We start from the raw sequence: 17,273 nt of genomic DNA, 5'->3' as shown, positions 1-17,273 counted from the left end.
AACTCTAAAGCTAAAAAATGACAGGTAAGCGCTGTTGGAAAAGTACTTACTCTAAAAACATCCCACAATAAACATGAAATACAATGAGGCAACTTACTTTGAGTCAAATAATTAAGGATTACATTAGAGAAATGGGGTAAAAATGCAAAAAAAATTAATGACAATAAATATTGAGGCCAAAAATGTATTGTTTATCCGTCATTTATTAAACGATAAGTTGATGAGGTAATTATTGTGAAAGCCCTATTTGCAATACATGTTTTTAAAATCCAAATCCCTTTCATTAGGGCTGTGCAATTAATCAAAATTTGATTACAATTTTGATTATTACACTAAACAATTACAAAATTAGCATAATCAATTATTTTAAAAAATGTCGGCAAAGCAGACTTGCATTATTTTATGGAGCTGGGATGATTTTCCCTTCGCATTTCACGTGCTATGGCTCATGCTTTTGCCTGACATAAAAACAACCAGCGCTGTGTGATGATGTCATCAGTCCGTGCTGCTCAGTTTACTTGTGCAGGTGTGAGGGCTGGCCGGCAGGGGGCAGGTGTGAAACAGAGACCTCTCCTTAATCGAGGCGTACTTGAAATCATTTGACTGTTCAGAAAATAGAAAATATCAGCATAGTTTATTTATTAATAAATATATAAATTAAACAGAGACTTCCTTTTAAAGGCAACAAATAATCATTTGAATAATCGTGATTTCAATTATGACTAAAATAATAGTGATTATTATTTTTTCAATTATCGAGCAGCCCTACCTTTCATAGACCACATTGTTAACTAGTCCAGCAGCATTAACATTTGAGGGAAGCCTGAAATATCAACTGCTAGACTAAAACATGTTCAACCTCATAGAAATAGAAAACTTCAGAGTTTGCAACCATTACGATTTCAATTTGCAGCGAATTGCACTTGCCTAATCCTCACATTTTGCATCCCTCCCAAATTCTTCAACCCCTTTCCTCCCTTCAAACACTTTTGTGCTCTTCCTCTGGGCCTGTACTGTGCTAATGCCCCACAATGTAATCCAGTGCAAAGTCATTTCCTCAGCCATTTTTCTTCCAACTAGTTCGAACACACTGCTAACACACATTCTTCTGTTTGATACTTCATTTCAGAAAACTAAAAAGAGGGACAGGAAACGATAGATATGGAAGTGAATGCGCAAACACAAAAACAACAGATAAATTCATTTGGGGTACAATGTTATGACTTGGCTGGAGATGCCTTTGGTGTCTGGCAGGCATTCATTTCTCTTCTCCGAAGCCTCCCACCACCAGCGCACGACTCTGCTGTGTTTGCTTCTCTCGCTCTGCTCTCAGTCTATCCTCTCTCTCTCCCTTTTCCACTCACTAGGGCCGCACAATATTGGAAAAATACCTCACTGCAATTTTTTCTGTTGACTTTTTTTCTGTCAGGCACTGGAAATGCAATGAGATCCGAGATTCTACAACCGCAAATTGCAATTGCGATTTGTGCGCCAGCTCTCCCCCTCCTTGCCCGCCATCCCTCGCACTCCCTCCTTCGCTGCCCTCTCCATCTCTCTCCATCTCTCACCCCTCTCTGTATGCAAGTGATCGCCCACTGAGCTGCCTGCATGCCGCTGCTGCTGACGGGGAGAGGACAGTCACGTATGATAAGCACCAATCTCCTCCTGCTCCCTCTGGCCCACTTTCACCTCACAGCGCCCAGTCGTCATCAAAGCTTGTGTTGGAGGAGAATGGCGTATTAAAAGGGGAGCTGAGCATGGGCTGGATTTAACAACTAGTGCGCCACATGCAAAGTCACCCGCACGAACATAAAGGAGACTGGCTTGCTTTCCCTTGGCTTTTTGCTCATACCAGTGTTACTAGTGGCGTCCCCGCAGGGAGCAGTCCTACTTTATGCTCTACACCTGCTACAGTACGGCCTGAGACACTACAAAAGGTTTTGCATCATTTCAAAGGACGTGTCATGTAACGCGATGGCCAGGAGCAGTTATTTTGTCATGCACTGTCCTAACAGCAGCAGGGTTTATTGCAGTTATTGTAATCAGCACTGCTCCAAAGTTGACTGAAAAGGCAAATGACCTCCTTTACATACGGCCATGCTGCAGCAGACACAAAGAGGTATTTGAAAACAGAAACACTATCTCTGTAATACAAGCAAGAATATCATTGTTGATGAAAGTATTGTGAATGTATAGTAGCTTGTCATAATACCGTTGGCTAAATGAAGGAACCAGGATCCAAGTCATATAGTTCCATCATGGCTTCTAGAGAGACAAGACTGGATTCAGTGTCTTCTCAAAGGACTCTTAAGGCAAGACACTGTGGGTGTATAGGGAAGAATTTTAAATTTAAAGATGTCAATTTGAAACTTTAGCTGTAGATTACTAATACTAACATAAATATGAGAAAAAAATATATTGCCAGTGCAAGTTTTCAGTCATGTTTTCGTATAAAAATAAGGTGCTTTATGCCTAAAAATGCCAAAAATTTCACATATTCTTGGTGACGAAATCTGAATAAAGGATTGAGCCAGAAGGAGGACTCCTTCTGATTAAAATTTCTGGTTTTATTTTGTTGACATATTAGTTATAAAAACTTTTTCAGAGGGGATTTTGGATATCTTGAGCTGTTTTAGCAGAAGAATCTGTCTGTAGGAGAAAAAGTCTGTCACAATGGGAGAAAAATGAATTTGGCCTTGAAATTACAATTTCCTATTGAAATCTATTGACAAACATTGAATCAGGGCAATATTTAAACATGTTATTGTGATTATTAGGTATATTTTTTGTTTCCATGTGAAAACTTATATGTTAAATTTGGCCCAAAGCTTGAAAATGTAAAAAAACTGAGTCTTTTGCCTGTAGTGTCTTCCCTTAAAGTACCATCCTGCCTCTGCCCAGGCATCTACAACCTATGGTTTTAGAACCACATGCAGCTTTTTGGCTCAGCTATTATGACTCATCAGGTATCCTGTAAGCTGGTCTGAAGAAGTCCTAATAAACCCCTGTATAAGCCCTAGTTTGGACATTAATTTGTCCTGGAGCCAAACCTTGTTTACAATTGATTTAATGCGGGCTTGGAGTTGGTTTAGCCTTTACATTCCTCTAAAACATTGTAATTACAATGGGTCACAGCTTTTTTACTTGATCTTTGTTTAACAAGGAAAGTCCTACTGCGTTTCAGAATTTGTTTGCCAGGGGAGTCCTAACTATAACCGATTGTCCGAAGCACCCGGAGGAAACCTACATGGGAGGAGAACATGTAAACTCTGTACAGAAAGACCCCACAAAGTCTGATCGAACCTGGGGCCTTCTTGCTGCGAGTTGAGAGATCAAATGTTCATCCACAAAATTATACAGAAGCTGTTTTAACCAAGTTCAAGGAGATTGAATTGTATCTCATTTACCATTTGCCTAAGGGCACTTTCAATCCAGTAATAAAAAATATGTAAATGGGCTACCATAGCATTGCCTGAAGCACTGCCAGCTTCTGTGATTAGTTATTTGAACAATAATACTGTAAAGATTGATTACATTTGCAAAATAGATTGCCTACATATACACTCATCATGTCTGACTCACTGGCGTTTTTTTTTTTAAATCACAGACTGAGATTTTCCCTTGACAGACTCTATTGACTGTATCTTTTGCATCAAGTCAGGCAGTGTTCATTGTACTTTTCCACTTAAGAAGGCTTGCGGTAATAATGATGTACGAGTCAAGGCATCACCTCCGCTTACTGATACGAAGCCCGAGATGACAAACTAAAGAGGAGCTAAATGAATATGTCTTTTAGCCTTATTCTTTCTCTTCCTGTGGGCTGCGAAGCTCCATTGGTCATGAAACAATGCACACATCAAAGCGCCTCATGACAACACTGAACCAACAGCCTGACAACGGCGGCATCAACCACGCATCTCCAATCTGTCACGCCAACCGCCCGTGCGTTTCCATGGAGTTTACAGCGCAAGAAAAAGCACCAAAAGGTTGTGCTCACGACATTCTTACATTTGGTGTCGCAAACTCAGATGAAGGGCGGAATCAGAAATAAAACTATGGCATTTCCGTTCGAGCTCTGAGGTTTTTTTGTGGTGAATGTCAACACTCTTTGATACTATACTGAATAATACATCACATTACTTTATTTTTGCCCCCAGAAGATATCATACTTCATGCCAGTTTGTGTTTCAGGTAGATGCCATTTCTTTCTTTTATTGTGTGGTCTTACACTTTGATCCTGACCTAAATCTATGGGCTCAGGTGAACCCAGTATATTCAGGCGTATTCCATTCAGGCCATCAAATCCTACCGAGACATTTCGATACAGCTGATATATCCATCAACTCGCAGTCTCGGTACTCCGCCACTTTACTGACAAAGTTAGAGGGGTAGAAGGTCACTCTTTAGCGTTCAATAAAGAGGCGAGAGGCGAAGCGCTGCACTTGAGCACCGTTGGAGGACAGTGCTGTTAAAATCTCATTAGCGAGCCTCTGCCAAAACTAGTGCCGTTGTGGAGGAGGCGCTGAAGGTGACCTGACCTGAACCACAAGGGCTATAGAAAATCAAATTGCGAAGTACGTCCTGTACCGTGTTTTCATTTAAGAGGAAAATTTGATGCCCACTCAGAATAATTTTCTACACAAAATTAAGCAAGAAATATGGCATGTCATTGATGCAGAAAGTTGCAGTGAGATTAAAAAGACTCCTAAAAAACTTGCAACAAAGCACCTCCAGAATGCGAGCGCGTGGACGTTTGGACATACCGGAGCTACGCGGAACCGCCATGTAGATCTTCGCCAAGACATTGTGAAGAACCACTCACAATCAACTTATTTTGACAATAGAACTTTAGCCTTCAGATGTGCCTCTGTTTACTTGTCTGGGGAAAGTCACTCGTCTACATTCCAGTGATGCACGGACCCGTCGTCCTCCCGGTACATTTCATCTGTGTCTGATACACACAGCTTCCCATGTCGTGCTTCTGTTGTTATTGTGCGCTGGCCGCTGTCCCTGTCATTGCTCTATCTAATGATCCGCGGTTTGCTCTGTTGTATGAATCTCTGCGGAGTCTGCACAAAAGCATGGTTTTATATGGGACTGCTCGATTATAGAAAACATTATAATCACGATTATTTTAGTAATAATTGAAATCACGATTATTCAAACGATTATTATGTAAAAAAAGAAAAAAGTCCAAATTATATTAAATATGCTCATGTTTCTAAACTAATCCTCTATTACAGACATCCCTGGCTCACCTGCCCCCTGCTGGCCAGCCCTCACACCTGCCCAAGCAAACCAAGCTGTGCGGCCTCATGACGTCATCACACGGCGCTGTTTGTTTATGTCGGACCAAAGCATTTGCCAGTGGCGCTGGAAATGTGAAGGGGACAGTAACAATCATCACAGCGGCATGAAATAATACCAGTTTGCTTTGAGCTGTTTGTGAGATCCTGAAGAAGAGTTTTCGACTTTTCCGTAACAACCAGCCTTGGGCAACGGATATAGAGGCTTCTAAACTTCGGTTTTCCTTTCAGCAAAAGGTGAGCACATATCGGTAGCGTTATCCCAAGAGCTATGATAAAAAATATTATTATTATTATATTATTACTTCCTCGACAAATACAATACAACATATCAGCCGCCCTCACACAAACCGCGCAGGACCGACTTTCTACGCCATCATTTTTTCTCGATTATGCCATTTTTGTGATCGTCTAGTGTAATAATCGAAATCGTAATTGAATTTCGATTAATTGCACAGTCCTAGTTTTGCAATTACTTTGTTAGGGTCTCTATAAATGAACCGTGTCCTCCAAGTAGTTGAACCGAAATGTAATTTTAGTGCACCGCTAGTACAGCCTGGTCAGTTAGTCCTGAACAAGCTTAGCTCAAGACCTGGAGATGCGTCCCCACCTTTCCCTAAAGTCTTCCATGGCCCAACAATACAAGTATCAATAAAATAAGTTCAGACACTTCTATCACAGAGCTCACCTCAATACGGTCCTTGAATAATTAAATGTACAACAAACACTAAACACTAAACTTAAAGACTCAGCACATAAACACACACATTGCTGAACGCCGTGCGGGGCCTATTCATCACGCTAACAAATTGGGCCAGCTCTCAGCGCCATTATCCTCCATCAAGCCGTGTGTGACTCGCGTGGCCTTCGGGCGGATGACAGGCGAGGCTTGTTAGGTGGCAGTCTCACCAATACGTTCAGATTGCTCTCCGCTTAACTGTTTGACAGGCAAATTGGCCGATTAAAAAAAAAAAATAGGGCATTAGCGCGCTCCGTTTGGTTGAATGACTGTGAGTAACCTATTTATTGTAGGTTATCTTTTGTAGCGGCCCCCGAGCTCTTTGAGGATTACATGAAAAAAGCTGAGTACACAGTTTAAAGCATCAAAGACGGCGCTCAGCTGAGACATGAAAATAGCATGATGAGTAGCTAAATATGCATCGGAGGAAAAAGGCTGCAGGCACAAAACCTGCATGTTTCATAGCCTGACCCTAAACTCCTGCAGTTGGCTATTAAGAGAATGAGCACTAGTTTAATATATGATGGATTTCAGGAAAACAATACGCCACAAAGGATGACAGGTCACATCCCTTATCAATATAGTATTGCCAGATATTGCTGCAGGATATATACTGTATATATCAGTAGTGAGTATATATAGGATAAGTGCAGTTTTTGAAGATCTGTCTTTACTTGAGTAGGTATAGTACTTTCTACTCCCCAACATTTCTATTAAAGGCTTAAAAGTAAAAAGTATGAAATAGGTGGCATATTTCTTTATAAAAGATTCATGATGCACACTCCAGATCAGTATGGGTAAAGTGAATTGTACTTTCTACTTTGAGTTCTGTCAATATTTGAGTACTTTTACACATCTTATACTTTTATTGGAACAATAAGAACTTGTTCGTTTACAGATTCAGAGTCTGAATACCTACAAAGACTGGAAGGCAAACAAATCAATTTCAGAATGTGTTGCTGGTGGCAGCGCCCTGGTTATAGCTTGGAGCAGGAAGCTTTTTGCATTTGCCCCGTGTTCCCTAGAGCAGATCAGTGCTCGAGTCTCACAAAAACCTCAGCTTTGGCTTCAGCTGTTTATTTCAAACAATGGGATGTTCAACTTAGAGGAAGCAGCACTGGACACTGGACTTCTCATTTCACACTGTTAGCTTACTCGTGTGGATCAGTAGGCAAAGTGTCACCACTTATTTGTAACTGTCATTTATTAGCCCATGGCTTATACACCAGGCTGCACATTGGCCAAGTTTTTGGATGAATAAAATAGAAGACTATTTTGTGTTAAATGTGCCACAGTGGATCTGAGGTTCATTTTGAAACTTCCATAATGAGCCATATTAATTAAAAGCCATATTTATCCTTTTGTTAACTTAACGGTTGATAATCTTTTTGAGCTTTTAACCATGTTTTTATCTTGTTTGTTTGTCAAAAACAACCTGGAGTTCCTCCTTCAAGTCATTTCGAGTATTCCTGTGCAATCTGTGTGGATCTGGATAAAAGATAGAGCTGTCTCCACATTTTTGAAGCCCACAATCCCTCATCAGACCGTTTGGCGCTTAAAGTGCTTGTGGTCTTTTCTTTGCATAGATATTATTCTAGACTATAGAATGTAAAATATCAATACTTGAGGACCCAAAAGAACGGTTTAAAGCTTGAATTTTGCATGATACGCCCGACAAGAAAAGGAATGAAAAAAAGAAAAGAACATTGAGTTGTGATGTATCTATAGCGAACAAAGAGCCTCTCCACAAAAGTCAAGTAGCAACTAAGTACCTCTGGCACCAGCAGCCACTGCAATGAAAAGCTTAATAAATTGCTGTTATAAATCCAATCTGTTAAACAATACCTGAGCGCTGGAGTTCGGGTTATAATGACAAAGGATGGCCATATGCGATAACTTGTTCCTGGCAGGTAACTGTAGCGGTGGCGCCTGCCCTGAATATTTCATAAGCTGCACGTCGCGGGGTCCGTTGAGGGGCTTACATCAAGATCACAGCCCCTAGAGCAACATCCATAAAGACACATCTCGGGTTATTCGTCCACTTTGTCCATCTCGCAGTGTACCAGCAAATGTGCCGCGTGGCAGTCAGGGCTCCAGGGAAGGCCTAATCCACTCTGAGATACATGTCATATTCTGTGTGTAGGCAAAAGTCAGAAGAGTGGGAGACAAACATACTGTAGGAGGAGAGCTGCTACCCCCACGCTAATCTTAAAAAAGCTGAAGTGACAGCACCAAGAGGAGAAAGGCACAGAGAAGCAGCACTGTGTGATATGTGGGTCTTAAAATAATGCTGGAAAATATATTGGTAATCTAATCAGTCTGCTCCTCTGGGGACTTCTATTTCACAAGGGAGCGGGAGGTTAGTGCACATGCTGCTAGGGCAACAAGACTGACTAAACGAAGAAAGTAAATACAACGCCATTGGAAATGCAAGGTTTACAAAGGGCATATTGGCAAAACAATTGTGAAAACTGCAATTCCGTTAGAAACTTATACCATATTAATGAGCTCAAATCCGAGAAATACGGAGGAAACCAAGGGGCCTTTTCTTTTTTTTAATACTTTTTTAGGGTAGTCCTTCCATCCTTCCATCCATCCATCCATCCATCCATCCATCCATTTTGTTCAGCTTTATCCAGGGCCGGGTAGTGGAGGCAGCAGTCTGAGCCGAGATGTTCAGACTTCCCTATCCACGCACACTTCCTCCAGCTCTTCTGGGGAGATCCGGAGGCGGCACCAGGCCAGCTCAGAGACACAGTGCCTCCAGCGTGTCCCTAGGTCTTCTCTGGGGTCTTCACACAAGACCCCTGGGAGAAGAGGCACCCGAAACAGATCCCAGAGCTGGCTCCTCTCGACACGAGCGAGCAGTGGCTCTACTCTAAGCACCTTACCCTATCTGTAAGGGTGTGCCCGGCAATTCTACAACGGAAACTAATTCTGACTGCTTGTATCAGCGATCTTGTCCATTCGGTCAGGACCCAATTCGCATGACCATACGTTAGGGTAGAGGGTAGGAACGTAGGTTGACGGGTACATGGGTCTCATGTTAGGACTGTAACTTGTACACCCCGATATTCTACTTATATAACCTGTTCTAATTTTTATCCTATTTTTATTTATTATTATTCCCCTATTGTTATAACTCTGCCCCCTAAGATTTTTGCTTTACTTATTGTACATAAGATACCTCGTTTTCTACTATTTAACTGGTTGCACATTTTCCTGTCTGTTTTTGCACACTCTGAGTGATCTTCTTGAATGCCGACTGTAGCAAGTGAATTTCTCCATTGTGAGATCAATAAAGGATTATCTTATCTTATCATACCGGTTTAGTCTTGTTACTAACCAGACTTAGATCTGAAGGTACTTAGTGTGAAAAGTTCAAGAACGCCTGCAACATGGTTATTATTTTGCCCAAAACAGACACATTTTTACGTACAACCTGTCCTCTAACATTGTTCTGCAAGATATAGTATTGCTACTCAAAAAAGAACACTGACCAAACAAAATGTTCTGTTGTTGATAGAGTTACAGTGTATTCCTTAAGGCGAGAGTTGAGGTTTAAAACGTCACTTTCCGGATTGTTGGCGGATGTTGTTTAGGGTTATGGGAGCTAATAAGCAGCATATGTGCAGTAAGTCTTAAATCACACTGCTGCCGTTTGGGACCTGCCATCAAATACCGGTGCGTGCCCTGGGTTCCTTATAGTTCTCCACAAAGGCATGTTTTTATTCCGTGTTAGCTCCCGGCGCACAGATGAGCTACTGCCAGCAACATCTGTAGTTAAGGCACAACAAGCGCCAAGAGAGTCTGCTTCATCTTAGTTAACGATGCTGCCAATCAGTCTTGGGTACTTTAACTGAGAAGCGCTCATGTACTGGAAACTAATGTTGTAAAGCAAGCAGAGGGGTTACAGCGGGACACTATGCAGAGGTTCAGAAACAACTAGACAATGTGTTCTCTCTGAAACAAGCACGTGTCCAGCTTGAGATGAATGGTACTATTCACAACTGTAAACGTGTCCGCCTTTGGTTCGGTTGATTTGATAAATTGTAGTGCAACGTCATTGTAAAAAGTTTTCTCTATCCGTTCTTCGCAAAGCTCTTTTCTTCAGAGCTTCACCCGGAACAATAGCACTTAGCCCCGGACATTTCCTGTCTTTAACCGAGTTGGGCCGGTGTGCGGTGCAGCTCTAAAGCACAGACAGGTCGCATTGTGTGAAGCCAGAATCCGAATCATTATTGTTTGACAGCACCACTTCCTCTCTCCTTCTCCTCCTCCTCCTCTTTCACCCTCTCCTTCTCTCTCCCTTCACTCCACCGTCAGACCAGCGCTGACAGCAGGGAGAGAGACCGCAGCACTCCTGTCCAACTTCCAAACAAGTGTGGCAAAAAGTCAGAAAACAACACGCATTATTTGGGAGAAAGGGCAAGATGGAGATTGCAGGGCTACATCGAACACTGAGCATTTGAGAAAAATAGTTTTTACTGCTATGGCTGCACCAAAAATCAATCAAAATATATTAAAGCAGTATGAAGTAAGTAAATAAGTAAGTAAGTAATGCTCACAGACAAAGGTCACAAAGTGCTTCACGAAGTTACAAAATAGAAATACAAATATACTTTGTATACAAATACAAAGTATATTTACATTTACAGTCAAAAAACATGGTGGTCATAAAACAACTCTTATTCCACTGGAATTAAAACGCTTTCTGAAACAAGTGGGTTTTCAGTTTACTCTTAAAAACAGCAACACAATCAAGTAAGCGGAAAAGTGGAAGATCGTTCCAGAGCTTCGGCGCGACCACCTGGAAGGAGCGTTCTCCTCTGGTCTTGAAACGAGTGCGAGGGACCATGACAAGGTTCTGATCCTGAGAGCTCACACTCCGAGAGGGGGTAAAAGGACACAACAAGTCTCTAATGTAGGAGGGAGCCTGACCATGCAAGGCTCTGAAGGTCAACACCAGGATTTTAAAATGGAAACGAAAAGAGACTGGAAGCCAATGAAGAGCTTTTAGAATGGGGATATGAGCCCTTCTTTTTGTGCGAGTTAATAACCTCGCTGCAGAGTTTTGTACCTGCTGAAGACGAGACAGCTTCTTTTTGTTTAGACACGAGAATAAGCTGTTACAATAGTCGAAACGGGAAGACACAAAGGCGTGGATTATCTCCATTTTCCAAACAAGTAACTTGTTTACCTTAATAAATCCTTTCCGTAGTCCCTCTGAGGGTAATACAAGTGTTGATGGGATATTGGGGGGACTTTCATCTCCCACAGTGTCTCTGGCCAGAAAACCACACTTGAAACCGGGTCGGAGGCCTCAATGGAATCACACAAAAGAAGCAAACAGGCAAATGGGAAAAGCTAGCTGCGAGCTAGCACCACTTAAACAGTATTTACAGGCAAGTCTGAGTGAAAAAAATTATCTCCATTGTGTAACTGGATGTACAATAGCCCTCCTTCCCTCTTTTCTGTCAGCGTAGTATTTACTCTCATGGACAATTAATGAGTAAAAAAACGAAACATGCTACAACACCTGCAGTGGCGCTTATGGCCTCTAGGGGCATGAGTTACTTAGTACTGCTTTAAATCTCAAGAAGCTGCATTAATCGTATAACCACACTTTTCTCCTCGGATTTACTAAATTGTATTAAGAAAAGAAGAAAGTAAAAAGGCTCTCCCACCAATATTGCAATAAAGTTGCATGTTTTGTATAATATTGCTTCTTTTTCTCTAAATAGAAAATAAAAAGCCTAGTATTACAGCATTTATATAATTTTTTTTAAGGGAATGTGATTTGGAGTTGATGTTGTCAAATAAAGTTACAGATAATACAGGATATTTATGTTTATTCCTTGGTCTTGTTATCATTGTTACAAAATATACCACATGCACTATTTTATCATGACAGGCAATGATCTGTTTTTCCAATTAGTGAGGAATAAGAACGAAAAGTGGCAAACTCCATTAAAGTCTGCTCTTCATTAATGGAGTGAAAGAGCAAAGATTAATTTGAATTCCACTTTACGCCTGCCGGGTCTAAATATTATCAACAAACATTAGTGAACCCAAATGAGCTGAGGAAGGAATTGCCGACGTCCTGACAACGCCCGAGTGTTTGTTTAATATCACAGATTAGGCCGGACATGCTTTTATTAGAGGTCTACTTTTGATTGACATTGGCCACTGCTGATAACCGAGTAATTTAGGCAACAGTGAGGCTTATAAACTCAATTATCTCCTTTTACTTGAAATATTTTTAAAAGGTTACAGACACTGGGGTCAGAGTTTATGCCGATACCACAGATGTTCCAAGCATCAGCCAGTTTTAAATCGATTCACCAACTCAATACCATGATGCATTTTTCTAGAAGAGTACTAACAAATGCAAGTTATTTACTGTATAGTGGATGTTTCCATCGCTCAAAGCATGCATACATGCATTGGCAGCTATGCAGGCAGTGCAAACCAATAATCACAGAAAAAGGACTCACGTTACCTCTTTGATGCCATGTTTCAGAGTGGAAACAGAATCAAGCAGTGCACAGACTGTGTTATCATGCACAATTGGCCCGGTGGTATTGAACTCGCAGCTACGTATTACTATCAGATCAGAGTGGAAAAGGTTTGATTGGAATATTTATTTCTACTTATAACATATTAACTTTGATGTCCAGTAAATTCCACCTCAGCATTGACAGTTTAAAATCATTTCTGTGCATGGAAAGGAAGAACACTTAGTTTAAGTAATGCTAATACTTGTTTACCTTAATAAATCCTTTTTGTAGTCCCTCTGGGGGTAATACAAGTGTTAATGGGATGATTGGGGGGTCTTTCATCTCCCCCTGGTGTCTCTGACCAGAAAACCAACTGGACTGCCACCGGGTCGGAGCAACTAATACACACTAATGGAATCACAAAGAAGAAGTTAACAGGCCATCGGGCAAAGCTAACACCACTTAAACAGTATTTACAGCCAAGTTTCAGTGAAAAAAAATATCTCCATTGTGTAATTGGATGTACAATATCCCACTCTCTCTCGGACAATTAATAAGTAAAGAAACGCAACCTGCTACGGCACCTGCAGTAGTGCTTATGGCCTCTAGGGGCATGAGTTACTTAGTACTGCTTTAATTGACAAGAACTGGGTTGGTTTGCATTATAATTTTGGGTAGGATGTAAATCTATGGCGCTAAAAACAGGATCACTTAAACCTGTGTGTGAATGGAGAAAAGTACAACTCCAGTCCGGGTACGTTTTGGACGAGGAACGGTTAAACGCTCAAAAAAGCAGATTTTGCTTCATGCGTTTCTTTCAAAAGAGGCATTCTCTGCATTTTCCCTTCATCCATCACAATGTTGAACTTAATTGGTATCTCATAGTCGCTTTGATGAAACTTCATATTTCCAGCTTGTTGGGTTATATATTTACTGGCAGCCATTTAATAGCAGCTCTGCAGAGAAGAGAGGAGGGGAAAAAATCAATAAAATCATAGAAGCATTTAGTCAACACCGGCCCTAATCATCTGTGTCTGCCAGTGATGGCCACTACCAATCAACAGCCTAGTCTGCTCACAGCTAAATACAAGGTCAGTTTGTCAAAAAAGGCCAGCAGGTTATCCACGCAAAACACAATCATAATAACTCATTTTCTGAGGTGGAGGAAATTGCATTCTGAGTGAAAATGGGATTTTCATGGGTCATCTTTTCCTTTTATTTCATTCAAACATGAAGCTGAAAGTACATCTCAACATTTCCTCCTAGAATCGCGAAAAATGTGGGGCAGATTCCAAGCGAGCTGATTAGGATTATACAGAGCTGAGAAGTTACTCCGGGGCATATTGTTCAAAAGGTCAAACACAATCTTGTTCATGCCGTTTCAATTTCTAATCTGCAGAAGTGGGCAAAAGTCCTCCCAAAGTTTTCAAGGAAGACGAGCACGTAGCCACATTCAAAATGGTAAAATGTGTGATAGAATATCTTGAAGAATAAACGGACCGCTGCCAAGGCAAAGGCAGGGGTCTGGTAGTGACAGAAGTATTTGGATCTGGACTCATTTACAAAAACTGTTTTGAAACATCATGTTATTTCACCATCTTCTTTAAAGGGCCTATATCATGCTATTTTAGCCATTCCAAAGTAAACTATAGGAATTTATATGATATGTTGTACTACCACTATGGAGTAGTAATTTTTTAAAGAAATATGAGTATTTTCTAGGGATATTTTTCCAACCCGGAAGATGTTTGGATTCCTCTCCCCAAGTAGATTTTTTTCATGTCTATGTGAGATAATTTCATTACACAAGTTACTCAAAACTTGCTTTGAACTGAAGTATTATTCTGAGATGCAACATTAGCACTTGTAGAAATATAATCATCACAGCAATAAGTGAAGTTGCTTCACCATAAGGAGTTGACAGCTTCATAAATGGCTAACAAACATTATCATTACCATTTAGCGTTTTGATTTACCTACTGCTCTGGCCTCTTCACTGGGTGTTTTTATTGTGGGAATCGCGTCGGTTAAAAGAGTTAATCTCTCGGAAAATCTGCTTTGGTACTGGCCATGGTTCGCCAAGCAGCCATCATCGAAGTGACGGTCACAGAGAAACATATTCTGGAGAGAAAGTCCAACCATTTCTAGCGATTAGACTCTTAATTAGTAAGGTTGAATAAAGTTCTGCACCTCTCGCATTTTCGCTGAGACATTATCTTTAGGTAATAATAAAAGAACAGCTGGTGTCCCTTTACAGAGTAGGTTAGAAAGGAGTCCCCTTCTTCGCAACTTCGAGGGGGCGTGTATGTTTACTCTGTAGGGGCATGTTGGGCACTTCCTGGATGGGCGTGGTTTGACAATCTTACGTAAGATGGTCAAAGCCAGTCCATTACCAGGTGAGGGCGGAGCAGCTGCTCAGAAAACAGGATTCATGAGGATTACTCAGACATGCGTGAATGAAAAAACACAGGAAATAGCATTACAACATAGTTAACTGACATCAGACCTTTACACAACATTGGCTTCTCCCACATTAATCTGCTCTGTGTCACCGTAACTTGAAGGGAAGCACATTTCGTTTTGAAACTCGTCGCGGTCACAGTGCTCGGCTTTTGCATAGCATCTATTCTGATGTGTTGCTAAAGAGATATGCACTTTGAGCCGCTGTGTTACTGGGAAACAGATGCCACTTTATAGCTTTGCTCGGGGAAAACAGCTCCCGTGGCTTCTGTAGTACTGAGGAGACTGCACACGGCAAATTACTGGAGGGGAGGAGGAAAACCAAGTGAGCGACCGACCACCCTGAACTTCAATGGAATATCAGAGAAGAGCGTGGCTTTTTGGAGCAATAACATCAACGAGACAATCATTTTATTTGCCAAACCACATTCTCCGACTGAATGGTTGGGGTATTCTATTAGTCACAGGAGCCAGTCTTTTATAACCCTTCTGATGATGACCCAAACCTGACTATAAAAAAGCCAAATGGGGCTACACAAGAACCATTTTAATCAGCCATTTTTAGTCGTCTCTTCGGCTCCAATTTCCCAGCTTTCACGCATTTAACAGCTTGACTTTGGCCTGTAAGTCTTGGAATAGCGCTATTATAGTCGGTTGAGTCCTTCCTTCTCCCGATACCAACGCATTAAAAACGCATCCATAAACTTTTATATCCAGCATGCGAGCCTGCAGTGCGCAATATAAACAGCTCTGCGCCGTCTCCAGCGGTCCGAATTTGGGTCACGGCCCACCGAGCTGGTCACCTCTGATCTCACACGTGGGGGAATGAAATGCCCTGCTTCTAACACAGCTTTGGCCTTTTGCAGCCGGAGCATAATCAAGTTATCACCGTAATTGAGGAGGGAAGTCGGCCGTAACAAGGTGGAGCGCCTGTCCTTGATCATTAATACACGCATCAGTCTCTCAACGATGCAGAAGAGAGGTGAGGGGGGTGAGGTGGGGGGGAAACAGAGCAGAGACATGACTAGTACTTGTTCGCAGGACCACGTGACGCGATGTAAAAATAATCCCCACGTTATGATGACACACACGACAGCGGATCAATGGGCTTCTTCCGGGGTTCCTCGCAGCCTGGAACAGCGCAGGGACCTTACGTTTTTCCTCATGGGCAAGAACATAACGGCTTATATAAACTTTCTACACACTTGATGGTTATAACAGTGGCTCCCGTCCCTTACTTAACGCGTCCACACGGATCAGTTCATTCATAAACAATATTAGGCGCGGAGAGAGAGCGCACAAAGAAAGTGTCGCTCCCCTTATTTCCAAGCAAAACAAATAACCAGACGGACTCGCTCGGGTGCCTCTTGCATCACCACTTCTCTGTCTGTCAATGTTGAGAAATTAGACCGTGCCCAGCGTAGTCGAAAGTGCCCGGCGGACAGTGGAGGTTTGTGCGCTTGAGAAAAGTATAGTGGGAGGAAGAAATATTAACCACAACTTGAGGGGGAAAAGCAGGCGGAGTTAAGTGTTTGGGTTTAGTTTTTCTACACTGCACAAAGCTATTCCTGATGTTAAAATGAAGCCGGGGGGTTTGGAATCCAAAGACAGTTTTTATCCCCCCCCCTCCTCCTCCTCATCCCCACACAGCCGCCCGTACAGCAGTGACAGCGCGTCGGGTCTCTCTCTTACCATGGGTCGAACTCGTGGATGATGCTCTCAAACCGGATCACGGCGAAAAGTCTGGAGCTGAATCCCGCCAGGCAGGCCAGAAACAAGATACTGAACGAGAGCAGCGACTGCCATCCCGCCGGCTGACTGAGTCCCCCCGACAGGCCTCCTCCTCTGCCCCCTCCCGCCGCTGCGCCTCCTCGGCTATTCCCGTGCACCGAGGCGTTCGCTTTGTGCTTGCCGTCGCCTGCTGCGTGGTGCTCCGCCATGTCTGCGAGCGGTGTCGGCTGGTCCCTCTCGCCCGCCCGCCTGCCTGCCTGCTTGCCTCCCTCCCTCTCTGCCGCCGCTGCGCCGTGGTGTCGTAAAACTCCCTCTTTTAGTGCAGCGAGCGCTGATCGTATCCTCAACAAAAACCGATCCCCCCCCTCTTTTTTTTTCCTTTTTTTTTTTTCTTTCTCTTAAACGCAGTGTAAAAAAAAAAAGATCCACCGATAGATGTCTCTCACATCCCGGAGCCTGCCTCGCCTGCACACGCTCATGCGCCACAGTCAGAGCCGCAATGGTCAATCCGCTTCACGATTGAACGCCGGTGGAAAT

The 17,273-nt window shown here is 42.4% G+C and overlaps 1 protein-coding gene across 1 annotated transcript in view; it reads right to left on the bottom strand.

The window, feature by feature from the left end:
- The window catches only part of LOC306973855 (dolichyl-diphosphooligosaccharide--protein glycosyltransferase subunit STT3B), a 162,987-nt gene extending 145,945 nt beyond the window's left edge, over positions 1-17,042 (bottom strand). The window contains exon 1 of the mRNA XM_079570917.1: positions 16,698-17,042. Within this exon, the coding sequence (XP_079427043.1) occupies positions 16,698-16,945 (248 nt within the window). The 5' untranslated portion in view covers positions 16,946-17,042. The remainder of the gene's footprint in view (positions 1-16,697) is intronic.
- Positions 17,043-17,273: the final 231 nt, after the last annotated feature.

This window comes from Gobius niger (assembly GCF_951799975.1).
Source record: "Gobius niger genome assembly, chromosome: 14".
Classification (NCBI taxonomy): Eukaryota; Metazoa; Chordata; class Actinopteri; order Gobiiformes; family Gobiidae; genus Gobius; species Gobius niger.
Note: the sequence above shows the minus strand (reverse complement) of the source record. Positions and strands in the feature narration are given on the sequence as shown.